The sequence below is a fragment of the Corylus avellana genome, chromosome ca11 (genome assembly GCF_901000735.1).
Source record: "Corylus avellana chromosome ca11, CavTom2PMs-1.0".
In the NCBI taxonomy this organism is placed as follows: Eukaryota; Viridiplantae; Streptophyta; class Magnoliopsida; order Fagales; family Betulaceae; genus Corylus; species Corylus avellana.
The window spans coordinates 13,790,994-13,816,282 of record NC_081551.1 but is presented as its reverse complement, the minus strand read 5'-3'; the positions used below and the strand labels follow the sequence as shown (position 1 = coordinate 13,816,282).

The window sequence follows — 25,289 nt, the reverse complement described above, 5'->3', positions numbered from 1 at the left end:
CCTCTAGATTTTGGCGGAGTTTACAGGAAGCACTGGGAACAAAGCTAACCTTCTGCACAGCGTTTCACCCTCAAACAGAAGGACAAACTGAACGGAAGATTCAAACCTTGGAAGACATGTTGCAACTATGTGTTTTGGACTTTAAAGGAAGCTGGATTCAGTACATTCCGTTGATAGAGTTCGCTTACAACAATAGCTATTACGCTAGCATCTAGATGGCACCCTATGAAGCCTTGTACGAGAGGCGGTGTAGGTCACCATTATACTAGGACGAAGTAGGAGAGAGAAAACTACTCGGACTAGAGATCATTCAAGACACCTGCGAAAAGATAGTAGTGATTAAGCAGAGATTAGCAGCAGCTCAGAGTCGACAGAAGAGCTACGCCGATGTCAGATGATGAGAACTGGAGTTCGAAGTCGGCATAAAGGTCTTTCTCAAGGTCGCCCCTATGAAAGGAGTAATGAAGTTCGGAAGAAAAGGAAAGCTGAGCCCCAGATTTGTGGGTCCCTTTGAGATTCTCGAGAAGATCGGCACAGTGGCATATCGTTTGGCACTACCACCAAACTTTACAGGAATTCACAACGTATTTCATATATTCAAGCTAAGGAAGTACGTGCCGGACCCCACGCATGTATTGGAAAGCGAGCCCCTACAGATTCAATCCAACATGACTTATAAGGAGACACCGACAAGAATACTGGATAGAAGGGAACAAGTCCTCAGGAACAAGACTATCTCTTTAGTGAAGGCCTTATGGAGTAACCACTCTGTGGAAGAAGCTTCATGGGAATTGGAGGAGAGCATGCGGGAGAAGTACCCGTATCTGTTTGAGTGAAAGCTGACGGGCCTCAAAGTAACTCTGGCACATCAGGTACTTCATACGGTCGGTTGGTTAGTTGTTCACCAAATTCCGGGGACAGAATTTTTATAAGGGGGGAGGATTGTGACAATCCTAACTCCCTTTAGGGTATTTTTAGTTGACTCATAGATTTTTAAAAAGGGGTTGGCTTAGGTTAACAATGAGAATGGACGAATTAAAATAAAATAAAATAATAATAATAATAAAATAGTAATAATATAAATAATAGTAATAATATATATATATGGAAAGCCCTAGGCACCGACTAAAAAGAAAAAAGAAAAAAAAAAACCTAAGCTCCTTAAAACCTATTTCATGTCCCTTTGTACAACCTATTCAACTGAATAAAACCAGCTCTTGAAAGGAAAAAAAAAAAAAAATTCCCTGCCACTCACCTTTTTCTCCTCACGTCACTCTTCCTGTTGTGCGTCAGGTATGGTCTTTGCCTCATATTGCTTTTCCTTCTTCTTATACATATATACTTATTTAAAAACACAAATGTTTTGTCAAAATTTTAGTATTTTCTTGCCTTGGTTGCCGTGTGGTCTTGTAGTGGGAAAGAGAGATTTGTTTTCTTTTTTTAACTCCTCACGTATAGCCATACATATCACACTTACCTTGTCTTTTGTGAGAGTAAAACATTAATTTATTTTTCTTTTGATACCAAGCTATAGACCTACCAATAATCACTGTCCCATGTATGCATATATTTAGAATGATGTAAAGTATTTATATATATATACATATATATATATATATATATATATATATATATATATATATATATATATATATATATAATACTTTAAAATATAAAGATATAAATATATTAATGTGAGGTATTGGTAAACTTATACATATGGGGTACTTTAAAATATATCAACACATATATAGATTCAGGTTGTTCATATATATATACACACGGAAGAACTTAAAGTATATATATAAAGGAGTACAACTAAATAAAATAAATTATGGAAATTTTATGAGAAAACATACCTAAATATCTAAGTAAGTTCATTCTCAATTAATTAGCAAGCCAACTTATAGTGGTAATAGAATGCCTTACTGTGATGTGTATGAGGGTAGTAACATGTCTGTATTTCCTTCAGGAGATTAGTTAGCAGTCAAAGGAAATTTTTGCTGTAGTCAAGAGGTAAGTGAATTTAATATTCCTTCCAGAAAAATTATCATGTCATGCTATTTATGCAATTTTGTTTCAAATTGCAAATGATATTTTGTTTATATTATGGAATTATGTTGCATGCATGACAAATTTGAGAAAAAGAAACATTGTGAGAATAGTGATGTTTATAAAGAGAATTTTGAGAAAATGATAATAAACTCTCCTACGTGTTGCCCTAAGATGTACCTAGAGAAGTACAAGAAATGAGAAAAGAATGTTATAAAATGAGGGCACATGTGGGGAGGAGTGTATTTTTGGCCCCAAGAGAAACAAGAGAGAAGCTTGGTACCGATGTTAAGGATGGAGGCGCAACCGTTGAAAGAGGCTTTGCCAGAAGGTGGTTCCATCATAATTTTTTTTGCCATGCTGAGTGCACCCAAAGTTAATCGGCTGGCTAGGGGACGGGGCTGCGGCCACAGTATCTCATCCCAGGTCGCAAGGACCGCGCAACCCTAATATATGGGGGTAACAGTATACATGGGCCCTAGTATGAGATAAAGACTATCATAAATTTTATTGATGATAATATATTTTATTGGCTTTCTATTTTTCTTTAAAAATATACTGGGAACATATGTAGTTATGAGTTCCATTTTTCAAAACAGGACAAGGAGTAAAACTGCTTATGGTTGTGGATTTCACTTACTGGGCCCCCTTTGGGCTCATCAGTTTTATTTCTTGTTTTAGGTGGTGATCAGGTTGCACTAGGAGGCCGGAATGGGGAATGGCGTATTTAGGATTTCTTGTGATTTCATATTAGTCAAGTTAATTAGTGCATTAGAACAGTTTTCTTTCAAAGAGTGATGAATTTATTTTAATAAGGAACATTATTATCTTTTGTGAGACATATTTTTGTTAAGCATAGATATTTCACTTTAGTTATTATTTTTTGACATGATATTCTAGACTTTCATGCATTCATTTTTATTCTAGTATTGTTTAGTTGTTAAACCTTATGGATCTTTGTGAGTAAGAAAATGATTAACAAACCTAACCCTAATGGGTTGGGGATGTTACATGCCCAACATCTCCACTTTTGAAATTGAAAGTATCCAAAGGCCAAACTCGGTTGCGAATGTCACTTAAGAAATCGATGGAAGGCACTACTGGCAACCAATTGGGATTCAAGAAGTATGATCCGGAAATTTTAAGGAATGGGTTGGTTGAGTATTTCATTGAGAGTGAGATGCCTTTTAGGAATGTGGGGAGTCATTCGTTTAGAAAATGAATAAATTTAGTTAAACCTAGGTTCAATGTACCAAGTCGTAATACTCTACAAAAAGATTGCATGAAAGTGTGTGAAAGAGAAAAGCTTGCGTTGAAGAGTGTTTTGCGTGGTAAAAGGATTTGCATCACTACTGACATATGGACATCCATTCAAAATTTGAACTACATGTGTGTTACCGCTCACTTCATAGATAAAGATTGGATACTACATAAGAAAATAATCAAGTTTTGTCTAATTTCCAATCATTCGGGTGAGCAAATTGAAAAAATATTGGAGAGTACATTGCTAGAGTGGGGGATTGGTGGTGTTTACACTATTACAGTTGATAATGCCTTGGCCAATAAATTGGGGATTGATTAATTAAAGAGGAGGTTGAAGGATAAGAATTATACTGTTTTGGGAGGTGAATTTCTTCACATGCGGTGGGTTGCTCACATTTTAAATCTTGTTATACATGAAGGCTTGGATGAGTTGGGTGATTGTATAGATAATATAATGATTGTGGTAAAATATGTGAGATCTTCACCGTCTAGGATGACAAAGTTTAAAGGTTGTATAGAGCGGGAAAATATTACATGTGCGAAGATGGTGTGTCTATATGTTAAAACTAGATGGAACTCTACATACTTAATGTTGTGTAATGCTGATAAATATGAAAAAGCTTTTGAGCTACTGGGTGAGGAAGATTATCAATTTGTTGTTCCTTCTATTATTGATTGGGAAAATGATAGGGCATTTGTGAAGTTTTTGAAAACTTTTTATGATGCCATGTTGAAGTTTTTAGGTAAATGTTTATAAATCAATTATTTTCAAATTCAGTTTACTTTTTATTATGTATTAATTCATTTTAGTAATATTACGTTTCAGGTTCAAATTGTGTCACTTCCAATTCATATTTCATACAACTTTGTATTATTCAACATACATTGAATGATGGGTGTCTTAGTTGTGATCCTATCATGAGAAGTGTGAGTCTTAGTATGAAAGAGAAGTATACAAAGTATTGGGGGGATATAGAGAACAATACGAACATCAACTTCTTGATGTTTGTTGCTTTTGTTCAAGAGTTGCTTTCCAAGGTAAGGGCGTTAACGTATTGGTTGATAAAATGCCATGGGCCTAAGCGGGCGGAAGCCATAGTGAAAATAGTGAAATCCCTCATAAAACGTTTGATGGACCAATACAATAAGTTTAATGCTGGTGAGTCGTCTACCATTCAGGCAAATGTAGGAAGTTCAAGTGGTAATTTGAATGTTGGTTGTGATGTCTTGGAAGATAGCAACTACCAATTTAGGAAGATGTTTTCCCAACACATTGAGGAAGAGGATGATTTGGCTTGTAGGTCGGAGATGGATCGGTATTCATTGGATGAGTGTGAAAAAACAATAAAAGATTTTGATATTTTAGGTTGGTGGAAGGTTAATGCGTCCAAATACCCTATCCTCGTAGAAATAGCTTGTGATGTAGTTGTCATTCCTATTTTCACTGTTGCTTCTGAGTCCGCATTTTGCACTAGTGGGCATGTATTGGATTGCTTTAGGAGTTCATTGTCTCTACTTACTATTGAGGCCTTGATTTGCACACATAACTGGATAAAGAACAGCTTAAGCGATGCCGAGTTGGAGGAGTTTTTGACAGAATTTGATGAGCTAGGTAAATGTTTATAAATTAGTTATTTGCAACTTCATTTAGTTTTCATTATTTATTAATTTATTCTAATTATTTATTCATAGATGTGACTCCACCTTCAAGTTCAAGTGCTGCTTCATCTTTTGCCTAGAGGTTTGTTAGTAATGAAGGTTATTATTTTTTGAATTGTTATAGTATTTTAATTACAATACAATTATATTAAGCACGTTTTGATATGTGTACATGCTTGTGCCTTAATATTATTATGTTTAATATTATAACTTTTCTTCTTTTGATGTCCACAGGATTTGCTAGAGGACCAAATGAGAGGATTGATGAAGTTTTAATGTTTTATTTGTATCATTTAATGTTTTATTTGAACTTCTTTTATATGTTGTGTTGATATATTTTTTTTTTTTTTTTATATGTTATGACAGTTGTGTGAACTTTTTTTTTATATGTTGTGTTGATTTTTTTTTTTTTATATGTTATGAAAAAAAAAAAAAAAAAAAAAAAGTTAACCGGTTATGATTTAATATTTAAGGATTTTTTTTTTTTTAAGTACAAGTAAATATAAATTTTGGGTCAAATATTTTTGAATTTTCAATATGGCCTCTTTTTATAGCAATTGGGCCCAAGAAGACACTAAAAATACTAACAATTAAAATAAATAATAATTAAAATAAATAAATAAAAATGAGGGTAAAAAATGGTACAGTAATAATCATAATAATAAAAAAAAGCCCAAAAAGCCCAATTTTGAAAAAGCGGTTAGCAGGAGGTTATCTATTTCACTAACTGCTAAGGCGGTTACGGTTAGCGGTTATTGTCAATAACCGCTAACCGTAACTACCTTGACACCCTTAAGCATATAGCATATAAAATATCTTTTACATGCTTATTACCAAAGTTCATCATATTAGTTATGCATGTGAAAGGTCCTAGGATTACATTGAATATGATTATGGGTGTGAGTAACGTAGTTATCACACAAGGTCTTAGTCCATAATCTTTGTATCCTTAATGCAACTGGGCATTCCATTTTGAGTAAGACTGTTACACATCAAATCTTGGTGATCTACCATGATTAAGCGAAGCGGTGACTTTGGGATTGATGTGCAGTATGCTGAGATCCCAAGGCACTCAACGGACCAAGAAGTTGTCTTTTCATAAAGATAATTATATTAAGGAAAGACAATAAACTTCTTAAAAACTACTTAGACTTTGATTCTAAATTTTGAGGGAATTGTGGACTCAGATGTTTTGTTTAGATTACTTTGATGTATCACTAAGTGAGACCTATCATCGGTCAATCTAACCTCAGTGCATTGGGTAATCGCATGAAACATTGTAGGAAATTATTTTCTAATAAGGAATCCAAAATCCTTTGTCAGTGAACAAAGAGATAAGAAATTTTTCATTGAGATAGATTTTATGGTTATTATTCTCAGAGTCTCCAGCCAGGACATTTTGGTTGGCATACCAAAATATATACATGTGTTTTTTACATGTATGAGAATAACGTAAAATCAGTGATTCAAGGATAAAGACGTAGAGAATTAAGTTGCAGTATCCTTGACCTTAATTCTACTATAGAATATTTTATAGAGGAATCATAAGTCAACATTAAGTAAAGTCAAAGGGATTAATTGTTTAATCAAAAATATTTATTGGAGTGCAATGACAATTATTTAGTGGAATTAATTGTGATTAAAATATTTTTGTGTAATAAATGTTAGGGAGATATGGTACGAACATATTTAAGCTAATAATATTTTTCCCTTTAGGTCCCTCACCAAGCTGATGTTGTTTAACCATAATAAGACTTTCTTATTTATTGGGCTAAATGTCTTATTTAAAATATGGGCTAGAGAGATATAATGTAATTGGGCTTAGGATAAAACCTAGAGGCCCAATGAGCATAAGTGGAACACAAAAAGGCCAGAGAATATTCAATGGGCCTATGTGTTGGGTTCAAGGGAGAAGGGCTTGGAATAAAATCCAAGCCCACATCCACTGAAGTGGACGCATGGACCAGAGAGGAAACTCCTTGGCCCATGCGTTGGATGCAAGGGGAATATGCTAGGGCTTTTCCCTAAGCCCTTGTCGTCCCCCTCTCCTAGCTTGGCTAGGATTGGCTTTTCCTAGTTCTAATTTAATTAGAACTACTCATTTGTCCCACATTGCTTAAATCTAAATCTCTGCTTCCCTGCTAAGCCTATAAATAGAGAAGAGCATAGGCTCTCAAATCACTCAATTCATTCTATCAAGTTCTCTTGATAGTTAATTCTCATAAACTCTCTAAGAACTAATAGTTCTTTGTGTTAACTCACAAAGAACAAAATCAAGAAGAAATTGTTCTTTGTTTTCTTGAACAAGAAAGAATATGTTCTTGGAGAAGCAAAAAGATTTTTACCCAAAGCCAGGAGTGACCGTTGATATCCAAGTAACTGTTCTTCGTTCTTGCAATTTAATTTTAAATAGCAACTGTTTTTCATAAATGATTCTTGGCATGGGAATTCGATTTCTTCCGCTGCGCAAATTTTGATTTACAATCCTATTCCCAACAAAACCTCCTTGAAGCAAAACCTCTTAGAAATCTCTCATTCTCCTTCAAGACCTCTCACGCACACTCAAGCAGAGGTTTGAAAGGGCAACAGGGGCGGAATGAGGCTTAAGGGTCCAGTGGTGTTATGCCTCAAATTTATCAAAGAATGATTTATTAAAAAGCAACTACTCACTTGAGCTCATAAAACCTTTTTATAACCCTCAAAGAAGTGTATTGTCCCCTAATCAAATCCTCATTTGAAAAATAGCCCTAAAAGCCCAACCATAACTCTCTGGCCGAACATTTAGCAGAGGACCACACGGAACGTTCGCCCATGTCTTTAGTATGAATGTTTGGCAGGGGACCACAGCGAACATTCATTGAACAAAGTTTAACCACTGGGTATTAACCAAACGTTCCACCTGCAACCCTAGAACCACCATGTAATAGTACACCAAACGTTTGCCTAGTAGTACCGAATGTTTAGTGACAATCTGAAAAGTATTTTTAACCTATTTTCCACCTTGCAGGAGGTAGCATGCCTCCCCACCCCTATAAATACCTCATTTCTTCCATAAACCTCCCCTTACACCTAAAACACTAACCCTAGAGTGAGAAGAGATTTTCTTGAGAGGAAAGGAGAAGGTTTTGGGGGTTATTGTCGTCTTAAAGGTAACTCTTGACCATTCACCAAGCATTTATATTATTTTGTTTTGGTTCTTGTTTTCTTCAAGTTTTAAAGATGTAATGCTAGGCTTGTGTACCATTTCTCCTTAGATGGAAAAAAGGGATTTTCAAATGTTTTAGAAGCACCCATTGTTTTCTTTGATTTTCATAATATCATATTTCACTATGTTTGTATGAACTTATCTAGAGCTTAGGGTGTAGTTTGTAACATGGTGACTTGAGGATAGAAGCTCAAACATTGCATTTCGGCTTTGCCCGAACGTTCTCTACCCATTTTGGCCGAACGTTCGCCCCCAAGCTCGAACATTCGTTCCTTGGACAGAATGTTCGACCAAAGCCCATAATGAGTAGAAGTAGGGTTTTGTGACATTTTAATTAGACGTATTCGATTAGTACATTATGTGTTGTTAGTAAATCCTCTAGCACTGCGTATAACGATAGCCATGTTTCGTTATAGTAGGGATTCAAAATGTCGGAGGACTTGAGCGAGCGTATGAGGTAAGTAAATACTTACGACTGCTTTCCATAAAAACGTGTGATATATCAGTTGACTGAGCATGCATATGATATAAGCATATTTGCCTTTTTTGCAACTTGGTAACTATCTTAATAATTGATTTAATATGATGTATCGTATGATATGATACACCCTGTACGTGATGTATAATGGTCATGGGCTTACTATATATACTTGATTCTACGGTCAAATGTGTGCGGATGAGTTATATAGGTCTTTGATTTAATGGTTGTTTCGTGACTGGTGCAACCATGTTTGATTAGCGAGTCATTACAGGACGTACATTATTAGTAGCGTGGGCCACCTGAGGTCGGACTCATTTGGGCTGCTAGTTATGGATGGTAGCGTATAATGACCGGCGCACCGACATTGTATTACAAGATCCTCGGGATAGTGCCAAATCCAATTTTTTTTTGTCTTTTTTTAAAAAGAAAATAAAAATCATTCTAATTTTCTTTTTAAAAAAAAATTAATTATATGACACGTGGCGACATTTGATTAGTGCTGACGTTGCGTTTCATTAAGTTTTGGACGTAATTTTAACGGAGGTACCATCTCCATCTTTATGAAAACCATAGGTATCTCTTGTGATAAAAATGAAACCCTAAGGAAAAAAATAAATAAAGAGTTTAAATCTTAGAGGGTAAAAGAGTATTTAACCCATTTAAATATTGGGAGCATCACGCTTGTCTTGCATCAACTGAGTTAGATAATACATTAAAAATCAATGCATTTATTTTTGAATAAACTCAAATTTGTTTACCAGTCCTTATCATGATTTTGGTTTAAATTCGCATTTTTTTAAATAAGCACTCATTAACCTGCTTATATAAATCGCAGATTTTTTTTTTCTTCTTTCTTATTTTAAATTAAGTGTTTTTGAAATCGCAATGTTAAACGCCTTATATTTTGCAATTTTAAAAATGCAGATTATTCTTATGAAATCGCAATCCCAAACGCACCCTGAGTTTGAGTTTTTCCTTCTCAAACTATCGGACCTCCACCAGCCACCATCGAGCCTCCACCGAACTCCCCCAAACCACCATCGGGCCACCAACAAATCACCACCGGACCACTATCAGACCTCCCCGAGCCTCTACTAGACCATCATTAGAACTCAAATTTTTAGATTAAGCTTTTCAATTATTTTTTATTAATATTTTTATGTTGTTAATAAAAAGTGTTTTTTTTTATTGGATAATATGATTGAATGAAACTATATAAAAAAAAAAAAAAAAAATTGTAATTTTTGTACGCGCCAAACACCAAAAAATGTTTTCATCAAAAAATATTTTGGAAAAAATTATATTTAGCCCTTAAGTTTTTATTCAATTTGAATTTAGTCATTGGGTTACTAATTTCAAGAATATAGTCTTAGGTTTTGCCCAAATTTTAATTAGGTTTCTCTATCATTTTTCCTTTAAAATGAATGGTTTGTCATATGCGACGTATGTTTCAATTGATACGCCAGTGTTTATACCAACACCTAATATCAATGTCATATCATTAAACACTAAGTCATCTATGAAAAAAAAAAAAAAAAAACAATATTCTTGCTCATCCTAATCTTCTAGATTTCTAGTGTTAGAGAAAAAAACCGTTAACTTTGATGCTGAGATGAACCGTGACATGTTAAATGAAACATACATAACAAATAAAAAATTGTTAGAGGTACTAATTTAAAATTTGACATAAATTTCCTCCAAACCATTATGAAGGAAATATCCTACAACCCATTTAAAATTGTGTCTTTTAAGTGTTTATAGACATTTGCCACTATTTTAAATGAGTTGGAGAATATTTCCTTCAAGTTGGTTTGAAGTGAAGTGAATTTCTATCCTTAAAATTTGGGCAAAACTTGAAGACCTCATTCTTGAAATTAAAAACCCAAATGCTAAATTCAAATCGACAAAAACTTAGGGACTAAATAAGATTTTTTTTTTTCAAATATTTTTCTAAAAAATGATTTTCTTATTTTCTTAAAAACATTTTCTAACAGAAACATTTTAGGCCTAAAATTATATTTAAACTAAATTTATTTCATAAATAAAATTGACTGCTTATAAATAAATTCAATTAGAGGCTCGGTCTGGGTTTCCGGCCACCTTGCAATATAGTTTATTTGCAATATGGTTTATTATTATTATTTGAAAAAAATATAATTTAGCCCCCAAACTATTATCCATTTTTATTTTAGTTCTTTAATGTTCAAAAAGTGATAAAGTAGCTCCCAAACTACCAACCAATTGCAATTTGGCCACTCCGTTAATCATTATTGTCAAATAGGATGAAAAATTCAATACTACGTCATTTTGACAAGATTAAGTTACTAAAATACCCTTATAAAAAAATCAATTAAAAAAATGCTTCCCTCCCCCAAAACGACGTCGTTTTGAGGGGGAAAAAAAAACGGTGGTTTAAAACGACCACCCCACTGGGTGCAATTTTGCCATTGGGTGGCCGGTGAGCCACCCCTAAACCTCTTTATCAAAACGACATCATTTTTGGGGAGCATTTTAAATTTTTTTTTTTTTTTTTTCATAAGGTCATTTTTCTAACTTAATCTCAAAAAATGATGTCGTTTTGCATTTTTCATCTTATTTGATGGTGTTGACTAGTGAAGTGGTCAAATTGCAACTTTTTAATAGTTTGGGGCTACTTTATAATTTCTTAAATATTAGGGGGTTAAAATGAAAATGATTGATAGTTTCGGGGCTAAATTATATCCCCCACCCCCTGCCCTTTTTTTTTTAAGTATGGTTTATTATTTTGAATCACGTCAAACTTGTGTGAAACGTGGAGTCGAAGGGCATTTTGGGTTCCATAATTAAAATAATATTCATGTGGGCATAATCAATACGGCCGCCAAAATAGTCCACTCTCATCTCTTATTCCTACCCCGCAAAATCATTTTCAAACTTGTACCAAATTCAATACAATATTCTTTTTCACTGAAACCCAATTAAATGTCTTCTCCACTTGGAAAATGCCAAGTCAAAACATTCGTTCGGTGTAAAAGGTTAGAGAATGGTGGAAAACAGATAGAGCCTCGGCAATGGCCACTGCAGATTCCCTGAATCAAACGCCAGCACCCAACCTTTGACTTGTCTCGAAACCCCTTTCACCAATCACCATTCACCAATCACCACCCACCAAACCGTTTAAAGTAGAATTTAACAACGTCGTTGAAAATCTCGCGCTTAGACCAGTCATCCATCCTCTTGCTTTTCTTTCTTTTTTTTTTTTGTTTTTGAATAGCCAGTCGGGACCCGGAAAGACTTGGTCTCTTCTACTTCCCGTTGTTCGTTCTTGCAAGTCCGTGATTTCTCTGGAGGTTTTTTTCTTCTTCTTTGGATGATGATACAGTAGCGAGAGAGAGAGAGAGAGAGAGAGAGAGAGAGTTTGTGTGTGAGTTTGTTAATAATGAATAGTAAGAAGAAGACTGTTGCGCAGAAGGCGGCGGTTGAGGCGGCGATAGATGCAATAGGGTTAGGATACGATCTGGCGGAGGATTTGAAGCTTAAGTACTGCAAGAGGAACTCGGCCGAGCCGAGGCTGATCGTGATCGACGATGATCAGGTCCGGGACTTGGTGGTCCCAGGTAGAATCTCCGTTCGAAACGTGCCCAAGTCCATCAAGTGTGATAAAGGGGAGCGTCTCAGGTTCGCCTCCGATGTTCTCTCTTTTCAACAGGTATGCCCGACTATTAGTGGAGAAGGTGTTTTTGAAGGGTTGATTTTCTGCTTCTTCTTCCCTTTTTTTTTTTGTTTGTTTGTTTGTCATAAGAAGTTCTGTTTTTGTTTCAATTTTGTCTGAATTTTGTAGGATCTATGAATGGGTTTAGTTTGTTGTTGTTGTTGTTGGAATTTTTTATTTTTATTTATTTTTTCCCGGAGGTTATATGGAAATTTGAATTATGAGTTTGTCTTGTTCAATTTCTTCTCTCTTTAACACTTTCAAGACACCAGCTTTTGTAACTGAAAGTGTTAAGCTGGAAATCCTACAGATGTATCTTTGAAGCGAAATTTTAGTGATAGTTTTAAATTTCTTTGACTTTCAAGTGCTATGCAAAAACTAATTAGGAGCTTCTAAAAGTATGTTTGATGGATATGTTACTTTTTAGTGTTGGTCTTAGAACTATATTTGGGTCTTATCGCAATCATGAACCGTGTGCTTTGTAGATTTTCCATTTTTGTTTCATATTCTTTGAAAAATGGAGTCATGGTGATTTCAGGGCTTCCAGTGATTAAATTATCTTTTAGTTTTCTTTTTTCCTGCCACGATAAGGGGTGGTAGATCTTTTACTTTCTTTTGAATTTAAAAAAAAGACTTGTCATATTTGTTATAAAATATCACTGAAATAATTCCTTTAAATGTACTGTGATTTTCAGTTTCAATGTGTGTATTTTAACCAGCGTATGTTTTATTATATGTTTTACACTTCTAGATGTCGGAGCAGTTTAACCAGGAACTATCTCTTTCTGGTAAAATTCCCTCGGGCCACTTCAATGCTGCATTTGAATTCACAGGGGGTTGGCAGAAAGATGCTGCCAACACTAAAAGCCTTGCTTTTGATGGTGTCTTGTTCACACTCTACAACATTGCACTAGAAAAATCACAGGTAGTATTGCGTGATCATGTTAAACAAGCTATCCCATCATCATGGGATCCTGCTGCATTGGCAAGGTATGTTCTATGGCTTTCAGCTTTATCCTCATTGAGCTGTGGGCGTTATCTCTGCACACAGTTTCCATACAAATTGTTTACTGAAAGAAGTTTAAGACTAACGTAGAATTTCCCTTTTTGGGATTTCCTTTACTTGCTTCTTTTTTCTTTTTGGTTCATTTGGGGGGAACGGTGGGGCTTTACACATTGAATTAATTTTTTTCTTCTCACCCTCAAAGGTCGAGTTGAGAGCGTCGGTTTTTTGACCAACAGACCCGGCCCCCTTTGTGAAATTTTAGGCTTTTGTGTAGAAACCCTAGCCGCTCCCAAAGTCCAGAGTCTAGACTCCAAACAGACTCGAGAGGCAGAGCTCCTGTAGCCAAACAACATCTCCTTTATCTAGTTTTAAACTCCATTTGGTTACCAAATAATCGAAAGACTTCTAAAGTCCTATAGCTTCTGTAGATCAAGGAACTCCCCAACCTTCATGCGGCCTTCAATAGTGATGTCAAAGCCGAATTCGGAGAACTTGATGGCAACATGTTTCTCGAAATGAAATGATTGGATATCCTCCCAATCTCTGGTGACTGACGAAATATTAAAGTGACTGTGAGGGAGCCTACATGTTCGATGGAATGACAAATAGACAATGAGAGAGCCTTTGACTTCCAGCTGACCAAACCGACTGGCCATCGGTGTCGCTGAGGTTTGGTATATACCAGCCTTATTGGCCGGTTCAGTTGAGTAGATTAGCTTTTGACCCCTAGTCAGGTTAGAAATTGGAAGACTGCATGTTCCGACCCGAGGAGCTCAGTTTGCGCCCCTATTGAAAAGTTGTATACTTATTTAAAATGGCAAGAAAAAATTACAAAAATATTTCGTATTGGGAAATTGATTTAAGATTGCTGGATATATGCTCCACCTTATACTTTCAATATGCTTATGTCATTTGTTGTCAACTATAGCATATTATTTTCTTTATAAGGAAGATAATCCTCAAGAGCGTGTTGCTTAGTCAATAGTCACCCTAATTTGAATAAAATATAAGTTTTAGATTTTAGATGAGTTTGTCTGCGTTTATTATTTTATTGTTTAAATAAAAGTGATACTGACATACAAAAAACACAGATATATACATGGATGTATTGACATGTATTACCAATACTTAGAAATAGCTTCTTGGGATGTTCTTACATATGTGCTAGTCTCTTTGGCTAGAGAGTAATTGGAGATGAACAAGCATGTGGAGAGAGAGATATTTACGTACATCAGGCATATGCCATAATTATACATGCGAGTATTTGTTATTGTAACTTGTCTCTAGTAAATTTCACATTGAAAAGTAGAGATGTTAGGAAGTTCATAATCCCTATATATAAGGGTAGTAATCTCATATTGGAAAGAAGAGAGTGAGAGGTAGTTGAAGCCCTCTGTATAGATATTGGTTCTAATAGTTTGGTGGCTTTAATTGATGTTGGATTTCAGTCCAATTGGGTCTTGATCCCAGTGAGTGCTTAAGTCTAAGTGGGACTTCAGTCCAAGCGGGTTTCACAAATAAAGTGGGCTATGCTACCAGATTTGTTTATATTTTGTGTGGTAATAACTTGTATTAAGTTTAGAAAATTTATCAAACTTTGTTGTGTTTGTATGAGTCCAGGTTTGTTGAGAAGTATGGTACACATGTTATAGTTGGTGTGAAGATGGGGGGAAAGGATTTGATATATGCGAAGCAACAGCATTCATCTCCTCTCCAACCTGCTGATGTACAGAAAAAGTTGAAGGATATGGCAGACAAAATGTTTATAGATGGGACTGGACTGCGTAACATAAATTCAAATGAGAGGCAAAAGGTTTGAGGCAATTCTGTCTATACATTTTCCCATGAATTATATGTACCTAGATAAATCTTGTAACTTCATGGTCTTGCTTAGAGGTGGGAACTCTTTGTACTTTCTGATAAAAAATTTGTCCCTTGCTAAGCAACTGATGTTATCTTGGTGTGGATTGATTTCTTTTGCAATATCTTGGTTAATTACTTTGGACGAAATGGAAAGTTTAAACTATGGACATGTTGTGCAGCTATCTTAACTTGTGTCATAATTTTTGTTTCAGTTTATCAAGGAGAATGACCTCCCCTTTATGGACACATTTCAATCAAGTTCTTATCTCCATACCGAGGTACACTTTCAGCAAATAAAATCTTAAATAACAATTTGTTTTTTGATAGGTAAACAGATAAATATAAGAGGAGAATATAGAGGTTAAATATTGACTTACCTATTGCCATACAAGGATCCTTTATGAGACATTAAGGGCTATGGCAATAGATATGGATTGTAATTGAACTCTTCTGGTTCCTTGTATAAATACTTAAATATTTTGAACTTTCTGGCTTTTTGTTTCCTTTCATGAAGAATGTTTAAGTTAGAATAAGAGGAGAATAGAGAGAAAATAGAGAGACGAGGCATAAGAATAGCCATTATTCTTGTAAAAGATGCAGTCATTGAACAAAAAATTGTACAAGAAATGTTGCATTAATTTGTCTAAAAAAAACACATTTACTCTAAGAATTGTGATTGGGGTCCAATAGGTAGTTGAATTGTGATGCCAAGATGATGAATAAATATTAAATACTTTATTTCAATTGACTAATTAAATTTTATGATAAAATATATATATATAAAAAAAAAATAGCGATATATAGGATTTTTTTTTTATAATTTTTTTAATTTTAATTTTAATTTTTTTTCCTTTTAACAAATAAAAGCTTTGGAAACATATTTTTTCAACCTTCCTATTTCCTCATCATCATTTCCAGTCAACAAGATATCATCTACATAAACAATTAAAGCAGTTACCATTCCTTATGACATTGATGAAGAGCGTATGATCCACTTGGCTTTGTTTATAGATGAATCTATGCATAACTTGAGAAAATCTCTTAAAACCAAGCCCTGGGAGATTGTTCTAGCCCATATAGGGCCTTTTTCCATTTACACACTTTATTGTTAACTGAGGAGAATTGAGGACCAGGAAAAAGTCCCATGTATACTTCTTCCTCTAGATCTCCATTAAGGAATGCCTTTTTCACATCTAAGCTGCTGAAGTGGTCTATCAAAGTTTGCTACCAAAGAAAGCACTCGAATAGACTTCATCTTTGCTGTCAGGGCAAATGCTCCTTGAAGTCTATCTCATAAGTTTAAGTAAATCCTTTTGCGACCAATATGGCCTTATATCTTTTCATTGACTCATTGGCCTTGTGCTTCACTCAAAACACCCATTTGCATCCAATCACACTTTTCCACTAGGCAACTTGACTAGCTCCCTTGTGTTACTTTTATGCAAGGCTCTCATCTCTTCCAACATTCTTCCTTCCACTATGTCTTCTGTAAATTTTGAGTAATAGACATGGAAGACAATTTGGATGCTAAGGAACGATATAAAAGTGAAAGATGTTGATAGGACACAAAGTTAAATATAAGGTGTTGAGTACAAGATCTAACCCATTTGCATTGAGCAATAGGACGGTCAATGTCATTAATGGCAAAGAGTGAAGAGTTTAAGCTAGGTGTAGAGATAGGGTTACCTAAGTCAAGGTGCATTTGCTTGGCATGATTGTGACGAAGTTGTCTTACTCTTTTGGCGTATGGAGTAAACTCTCAACTCCTCCATTGGTGGCTCACATGGCTCGTCAATAGGTGATGGCACTTCAACAAGTGGCTCCTCAGTAGATGGTGAATGATTTTCATGTTTTGGCAAAGTAGTAGTTGTAAGCAAAGTACTCACAAACTTCTCTTCACTATTATTCTCCCCTTGAAGAAAAGTATTGAAAGAGGAAAACTAAGGTTGTGATTCAAAAAAAGTGACATCAATCAACACAAAATGTTGTTTCGATGGAGGTGATAGCACTTGTACCCGTTTTGGGCAGGTGAGCACCCTAGAAAAATGGATTTGAGTGCTTGAGGATCTAATTTACCCCGAGTTGAACCATGATCTTGAATGAAGCAAGCACAACCAAACACTCGAGGAGGGATAACGAAATTGGAAGAAGAAAAGGGTGGTGGCAACACCTCAATAGGTGTCTTGAAATTCAAGACATGGCATGGTATTCAATTGATGAGATAGGTAGTGGTGAGCAAAGCATCACCCCAATAAGATTCGTGAATATGCATAGTTATTAAGACATGAGTTAACTCCAAAAGATGCCGATTTTTCCACTCAGCAACTCTATTTTGTTGTGGACTATTGACTTTCAGTGTGTGACTTCACCCCCCAAGACGCTTTGACTATTAATGTTATGGAAAGTGAAGTCTAGATCCTTTGCCTTATATAGGCGTACGTGGTGATGTTTATAAGAGCAAATGGGAATTCAATTTTGAAAATGTGGCTAAATTCAAAGTGCTTTGTGGAAAAGTAAAACCGCGGTGGATGTCTTATAGTTTTCACGGTTCCACTAGTTTTATATTGGTGTGTAAACTTAAGCTTTGAAATTCGGCTTGAAAAATGGAATGAGGTGTTTTTCATTGTTGTGATATAGAAAAGGTTCTTTTGGATGAACTCTGAGGTCTTGATGTTACTGTAGCGGAAATAATTTAATCTGAGGTTGAGAATTTGAGAAAGGTTGAGATTACTAGTGACTTGGAGAGGACTACTCTTTTGGAGGAAGTGAATTGGAGATAGAAATCAATGGCACTTTGGTTGAGAGAGGGAGATAATAAAATTTATTCCACCATGTGGCTAATTTGAACAGAAGAAACAACACCGTTGCATCCTTAGATATTAATGGCTCACTTTGTTTCTTCAGATTCTTCAAAAACAAGAGAGCATATATTGTAGTTTTATACTTATATATATATATATATATATATATATATATATATATATATTGTAGTTTTACATGTGTTTACTTTGAACAGTTTAATTGCCAAATGTCTTGACAGTAGAATCAGATAAGGGGATCAAAGTGTGCTTTCTAAATTAGATCTAGAAAAGGTTTATGATCATGTTAATTGGGGGATTTTTGCTATATTTGTTGAGGAGATGTGGCTTTGGAAAGAAATGGTGCGAGAAGAGAACTCATTGTATCTCTATGGTGTGTCTTGGTTTTATATAATGGAATTCCCACGAGCTTCTTTAATAGTTCTTGGGGCCCAACAAGGGGATCCTTTATCCCCTATGCTTTTTGTGGTGGTTATGGAGGCTCTAAGTATAATGTTGTCCACTACTGTGAATAGGGGGTTCTTATTGGTTTTTTGGGTAGAGTCTAGGAATAATGACGAGTATTATTGGTTGTTGGGTGTACTCTTTGCCTATGGAAGATGTGGAAGACTTGGCTTGTATCCTTGGTTGTAAGGTGTCCTCCTTGTCTATTAAATACCTCGGCCTTCCGTTAGGGGATTCTTTCAAGGCAAAATCAATCTGAGAGGGTATTATTGAGAAGATGGAACGTCGTTTGGTTGGTTAGTGTCAATTGTACTGAATACCTCTCAATGTGAGGGTTGCTCGTATTATATAGGAATTGTATAACTAATTACAGGCTGTATCTCAGCGATTACAACAATCTAGGGGAACAAATAAAGTAACTAAAATCCACCTATTAATTACAAAATACTATAGCTATAATACAAAAACATGCCATAATTAGAGAGACTAATTATGGCTAAATATATATGATATATATGCCGTATCTGACTGACATCCCCCCTCAAATTAATGCTGGTCGATTAAGAAGCATCAATTTGCCCACAAGGAATTGATGACGCTGTCGTGCCATGGCCTTCGTGAAAATGTCAGCTATCTGGAGATTAGTGGAAACATGAGGAAGAGAGATAACACTAGTGTCCAAGGCTTCTCGAATAGAATGACAGTCTACCTCAATATGCTTCGTACGTTCATGGTAAACAGGATTAGCAGCTATTTGAATGGCACTAGTATTATCAACATGAAGGAGAGTAGAATTAGATTGAGAAAAACCAAGCTCAGCTAGAAGCCCACGAAGCTAGACAATCTCAGAACAAGCAGCAGACATTGCCCGGTATTCGGATTCAGTAGATGATTTAGAAATGCGAGCTTGTTTCTTACTCTTCCAAGAAATCAAAGAATCAGCAAGAAACATGCACCAACCCGTGATAGACCGCCGAGTATCAGGACATTCGGCCCAATTTGCATCACTATAAGCAACAAGGCGAAGAGGAGAGCCAGTTGGAAAGAACAACCCACGGCCAGGTGACCCCCGAAGATATTGAATGATACGGCGAATAGCAGCTAAATGAAGATGGCCTGGAGTTTGCATAAACTGGCTAACCTACTAGACAGCGAAGGAAATATCAGTCCGAGTAATAGTCAAATAGTTCAAGCTGCCTACCAACTATCAGAACACAGTAGGATCAGAAAGAAGATCACCTTCCTCACTTCGATATTTCACATTAACCTCCATAGGAGTATCCACTGAAGAAGAATCCTGAAGACCAGCTAGGCTAATCAAGTCTTGGGTATATTTGTGTTGATTCAAGAATATACCTGAAGAATTAGTGTGCACCTCCAACCCCAAAAAATACGTAAGAAGACCAAGGTCTTTCATATGAAAGGAAGCTTGAAGATTTTGCTTGAGATGGGCAATCAAACTGGAGTTAGTGCCAGTAATGACAATATCATCCACATACACAAGTAAAAGAACGAGACTAGTCGGAGTCTTGCAAAGGAACAAAGAGGAGTCATATTGGCTTTGGACAAAGGAGAAGCGAAGCAGAGTAGACCTGAATTTTTCAAACCATGCCCGGGGAGCCTGTTTTAAGCCATAGAGAGACCGCTTTAACTTACACATAGCGGTAGATGGAGAAGAAAACAAACTCGGAGGAGGAGTCATGTAAATATCCTCTTTGAGATCACCATGAAGAAAAGCCTTTTTGACGTCCATCTGGTGAAGTGGCCAGCCTTGGGAGACGGCAATAAAAATAACTGTACGCACTGTGGTCATCTTCGCCACCGGAGCAAATGTCTCCTCATAGTCCACCCCATATTCTTTTTTGTTCCCAAGAGCAACTAATTGTACCTTATATCGATCCAGAGTCCCATAAGAGCGAAGCTTAATCAAGTAAACTCATTTACAACCGATGGCTTTAACATTAGAGCGGTACGGAACCACGTCCCATATATGATTGTCCTGGAGAGCCCGAAGTTCCTTATCCATTGCTTTTCGCCAACATTCATATTTAACAGCCTCGAAAAAGCATGTAGGGATGAAAATAGAAGACAAAGTAGCATTAAAAGAAGTGTGGGAAAAACCATACCGATCAGGAGGACGTGATACTCGGGTAGATCGTCGAGGACCAGACTCAGGAACTGTCTTAGATGGCGGGTCAATCTGAGGAGAAGTTGTTGGAACAGTTTCAGATGAAGGGTCAGTCTCAGGAAGGGGCAAAGTCGGTAGATGTTGAGTATACACAATTCTAGGTTCGAACTGTTCAAGCAAAAGAGGCAATTCATCAAAACAAGGTAGAATACTAATCTCAGGCAATGACGCAACATGTGTAGAAAAGAAACATTGATTCTCAAAGAAAACAACACTACGACATATACAAAATTTGTTAGACCAAGATTCATAGCAAACATAACCTTTGTGAGAAATACTGTAACCCATAAAGGCACATTTAACAGACCAAGCAGAAAGTTTGTGACGTTCATGAGGAGGTAAATGAACAAAACAAACACATCCAAAAGTATGCAGATTAAGATAGCTAGGATGTTGATGATACAAAAGATAATAAGGAGAATCAAAAATCAAGACTTGAGAGGGCAGTCTATTAATTAAGTAAACTGCAGTAGATAATGCCTCAACCCAAAATTTAGACGGAACGGATGACTCAAGCAATAAGGTGCGAACAACGTCCAGGAGATGTTGGTTCTTTCGTTCCGCCACCCCATTTTGCTGAGGAGTATAAGGACAAGAGCACTGAGAGACAATTCCTTTGTGGTGTAAGAAATCATGAAACTCGTGGGACATGTATTCTCCACCAGAATCTGACCTCAAAATCTTAGTACTTGTAGAAAATTGATTCTCAATATATGCTACAAAAGTCTTAAAAACAGATAGGACCTCCGATTTGGCCTGAAGAAAATAGACCCAAGTATACTGACTGAAATCATCTATGAATGTCACAAAATATTTCTATCGAGCATGAGAAATTACAGGAGAAATGCCCCATACATCACTATGCACAATATCAAAGCATTTCAGCACGACTACCATGAGAAGAAAAGGAAAGTGTCTTACTCTTACCAAGTTTGCAGACTGAACACTCCAATGACAAATTTTTAGAAACTCGTTCTTTATTGCCTAACAAACCAGAATTTAACATATGAGATAGAATAACAGAGTTTGGATGACCTAAACGTTTGTGTCATACTTCGTTTGGAGTGTTAACTATCATACAAGCCAAAGATAAACAACTAGGAATTGAAAAGTGCAATAGAAATAGTCTGCCAACTTTAGGCCCCTTCACGAGTATCTTCCCTGACACCGGATCCTGCACAAGACAACCATCACGAGAGAAATGGACATCATAGTTTTTTTCAACTAACTGGCCAACTGAAATAAGACTATTAGAAAGTCCAGGAGATACATAAACATCTCTGAATGAAGGATTGATATCTCCTACTTCATTAATAGCTAAATGACTTCCATTAGCTACTTGAATATGAGATGAACCAAGATATGGACGAACATTGCAAAGAGTATTAGATGATCTGGTCATATGATTGGATGCAGTAGAATCAATAAGCCAAGACTTATACGAAGTAGTACCATTACCTTGGAGCCCTAAGGCGGAAAAGGCTGACATAATCATTTGCTGGACCATTTTAGGAGTAAGAACAGATGATCCAGCTGCAGAAGAAGCTAATGACATCACTGGAGCAAAAGAGGTGTTCACTGCAGCTTGATAGGTGATAGCTTGAAGATTCTGAGGCCAAGTGGGACATTCTTTGATAAAGTGGCCCTGTTTCTTACAATAGTTGCAAGATTTCTTTGCACAGTTGGTGGCAATATGACCATACTCCTTGCAGCTGAAACACTGGACCTTGCGCATATCCTTACCCTTCCCTTTCCTGTAGGCTGCATAGGCTACTGGATTTGGGTTGGAATCTTGCTGGAACGTAGCTTGTGTGAGAAGACGCTGCTCCTCGCGAAGTAATTCTCCAAAACAAACATCCAAAGATGGAGAAGGATCTTGGTTCATCAAATTTGAGCGAGTAACCTCAAATCCGGGGCACAATTTCATCAAGAATTGATCTCTCTTGCTCTGCTCATGAACTGCCTGAACAACAGAGAGAGATGCAGCAGGTACCTTCGCATAAACCATATCAGAAAATTCTCCCCACAAATTCTGAAAACCAGAAAAATACTCTTGAATGGAGAGATTGCCTTGAGTGTAACTATCAATCTCATATTCCAACTGAAAACGACGTGCGGTATTATCCTGGTGATAAACCTTCAGCAAATACTCCCACAAAGTCTTTGCAGACTTTTAGGGCCTCAGATTTAGCACAATAAGAGGACCGACAGACCCTAAGATCCACGACATCACATGTGCATCTTTGACCTTCCTCTTAGCCAACTCCTTAGGTTCCGTAGGTGCTGGATCACTACCGTCAATATGGCCCCACAACTCTTTTCCCATAACAAACAATTGAAACTGGAATTCCCAAGTAGAATAATTTTTTCCAGTAAAACGGTCCTGGAAAGACTCGCTAGAAGACATGATGAAACCAAAATAGAATCAGAAATTATAAAACTTGATAAAGGAGTAACAGGCCCACCAGATTTGTTGGACGGCAGGCCTAAAGCTCACCAAATAGCAACCTTAAAAACCCACAATTACCAGTCCACAAGCACACAAGTCCGCAAGCCCAGTCCGCACTCACGACACCACACAAGAACCTGCAGCAGCTACACCATGCTCACTGCACCACACCAAAATAGAATCAGCCACACCTGAACCACAGATCGCCAAAAGCCCAAGTCTGCACAGAACTTGCCGACAACCACCACAGATTGCCGGGAACGCTCCAAGACTGCACAGAACCTGCCGACAACCACCACAGACCTTGCCGACAGCCACTAATCACTGTAAACTGCCGCTACCCTCAACAGAAACTGCCGAATAGCAGTTTAGAACCCACTAGAATGATCGACAACTCCCCTGAAGTTATCGACTGCCACAAAAAAAAAAAAAAACAACCCAGTCCCAACCCATCTCAAAAATCTCGAATCACAACTCAACAATTCCTACGCCCCTCAATAGGTAACTGAAAACCTAGAACAACCCTAATTTAGATGATATACCATGTCAATTCTACTGAATACCTCTCAATGTGAGGCTTGCTCGTATTATATAGGAATTGTATAGCTAATTACAGGTTGTATCTCAGCGATTACAGCAATCTAGAAGAACAAATAAGGTAACTAAAATTCATTATTACTTATCCAAAAAAAAAAAAAAAAAAAAACAAATAAGGTAACTAAAATCCACCTATTAATTACAAGATACTATAGCTATAATACAAAAACATGCTATAACTAGAGAGACTAATTATGGCTAAATGTATATGATGTATATGCCGTATCTGATTGATAGTTAGAAGTGGCTTTATTTGTCTAAAGGTGGTAGGATCACTTTGATTAAAAGTACTCTTTCTAATTTGCCTACTTATTTGTTGTCCATTTTCCTCATCCCTGTTAGTGTTACTAATTGTATTGAGAAACTTCAGCAGGATTCCTTGTGGGGCGGAGTCAGTGATTGAACTCAAATTTCATCTAGTTAGTTGGTCATATTAAATCACCACTTGTCCCAAAAGCTTAAGCTAATAGAAAGATGTAAATTTAATCATTTAATCAATACTTTAATATTCCCTTTATGTGTGGGCTCAAACTCTATTTTTAATAGGCAAGGCTCAATACGTGAAATATTTAATTAAAAAGAGATAGATGATGGAGTCAAGATTCAAATTTATGACCTTTGACTTTGAAACTATGGCAAATCACTACTTTTTTCAAAAGCTTAAGCTAATAGGAAGAAATAAATTTAATCATTTAATCAATACTTTAATAGGTCAAAGACTTGTATTGCAATTTCATTAGGTGGTTTAGGATAAGAAATTTGCTTTTGTTTAACAGTGCTCTTTTGAGGAAATGGTTATGGCATTATACAATGGAGAGAGAGACTTTGTGGAGATTGGTTGTGAAGTTAAATATGACAGCATGTGGAGAGGGTGGTGTTCTAAGGCGATTAGTGGGTCTTCGAGGTTGGGGGTGAAAAAATATTAGGAGAGGGTGGGGGGTTTCTGTAGATTTATTAGATTTGAGGTGGGTGATGGTTTTAAGTTATGATTTTGGATTGATGTGTGATGTGGGGGTGGGGTCATCCTTTGAAGGCAGCTTTCTCGGTGTTGTTTTGCATAGCCCTCTTTAAGGAGGCTTCGGTAGCAGACCATATGCAGTTTTCTAATGACATTTGTAGTGGAAGATCACCTTTTATCAGATCAGTGCATGACTGAGAGCTAGAGTCAATTACTTAGTTCTTTAATCATTTGTACTCTCTCAAGTTGAGACAAGGTGGTTAGAAGATTTGTTGGATCCCTTAAAAAAGATGGTGAGGTAAGATCTCTCTATCGTGTGCTTATATTCCTCCCTGCTGCCTCTCCCTTTCCTTGGGAGAGCATTTGGAGAAATAAGGCTCCTTCAAGAGTAGCATTCTTTGTGTGGATGGTAGCCTCAAGAAAGATTCTAACTTTGGATAACTTGAGAAAGAGACATGCTATAGTGATGGATTGGTGTTGTTTGTAAGGAGAGTGGGGAAATCATTGATCATGTTAGTGTTGAGATGAATGTGGCATTGGGTTGGAGATGAATGGCATGTTTCTTAGTGTTGAGAGTTGGGTTCAGGTTTCTGTGTACAAAATGTTAGGAAAAA

General features: G+C 36.4%; 3 protein-coding genes across 3 annotated transcripts in view; all 3 read left to right on the top strand.

Annotated features, from left to right (window-relative positions):
- Positions 1–461: 461 nt before the first annotated feature.
- On the top strand, positions 462–836 carry LOC132165107 (uncharacterized). The gene has a single exon (XM_059575610.1). The coding sequence runs from the start codon at positions 462–464 to the stop codon at positions 834–836; it is 375 nt and encodes a 124-aa protein (XP_059431593.1).
- A 3,023-nt stretch (positions 837–3,859) lies between these two features.
- On the top strand, positions 3,860–4,941 carry LOC132165106 (zinc finger BED domain-containing protein RICESLEEPER 1-like). Its single transcript, XM_059575609.1, has 3 exons — positions 3,860–4,058; positions 4,142–4,631; positions 4,791–4,941. Exons 1-3 carry the CDS (start codon positions 3,860–3,862, stop codon positions 4,939–4,941), a joined length of 840 nt encoding a protein of 279 aa, XP_059431592.1.
- Positions 4,942–11,634: 6,693 nt separating this feature from the next.
- The window catches only part of LOC132165566 (MACPF domain-containing protein At4g24290-like), a 30,635-nt gene continuing 16,980 nt past the window's right edge, over positions 11,635–25,289 (top strand). The window contains exons 1-4 of the mRNA XM_059576187.1: positions 11,635–12,348; positions 13,103–13,341; positions 14,978–15,170; positions 15,433–15,498. Coding sequence (XP_059432170.1) covers positions 12,079–12,348; positions 13,103–13,341; positions 14,978–15,170; positions 15,433–15,498 — 768 coding nt within the window. The 5' untranslated portion in view covers positions 11,635–12,078. The remainder of the gene's footprint in view (positions 12,349–13,102; positions 13,342–14,977; positions 15,171–15,432; positions 15,499–25,289) is intronic.

What these genes read in the sequence shown, in the direction of transcription:
- LOC132165107 (XM_059575610.1), top strand. Translation starts at nt 462, where the DNA reads ATGAAGTTCGGAAGAAAAGGAAAGCTGAGCCCCAGATTTGTGGGTCCC.
- LOC132165106 (XM_059575609.1), top strand. Translation starts at nt 3,860, where the DNA reads ATGGTGTGTCTATATGTTAAAACTAGATGGAACTCTACATACTTAATG. An exon ending in TGCCATGTTGAAGTTTTTAG is followed by an intron (nt 4,059 to 4,141) that starts GTAAATGTTTAT and finishes ATTACGTTTCAG; the next exon opens with GTTCAAATTGTGTCACTTCC. An exon ending in TGTAGGTCGGAGATGGATCG is followed by an intron (nt 4,632 to 4,790) that starts GTATTCATTGGA and finishes ATTTTGCACTAG; the next exon opens with TGGGCATGTATTGGATTGCT.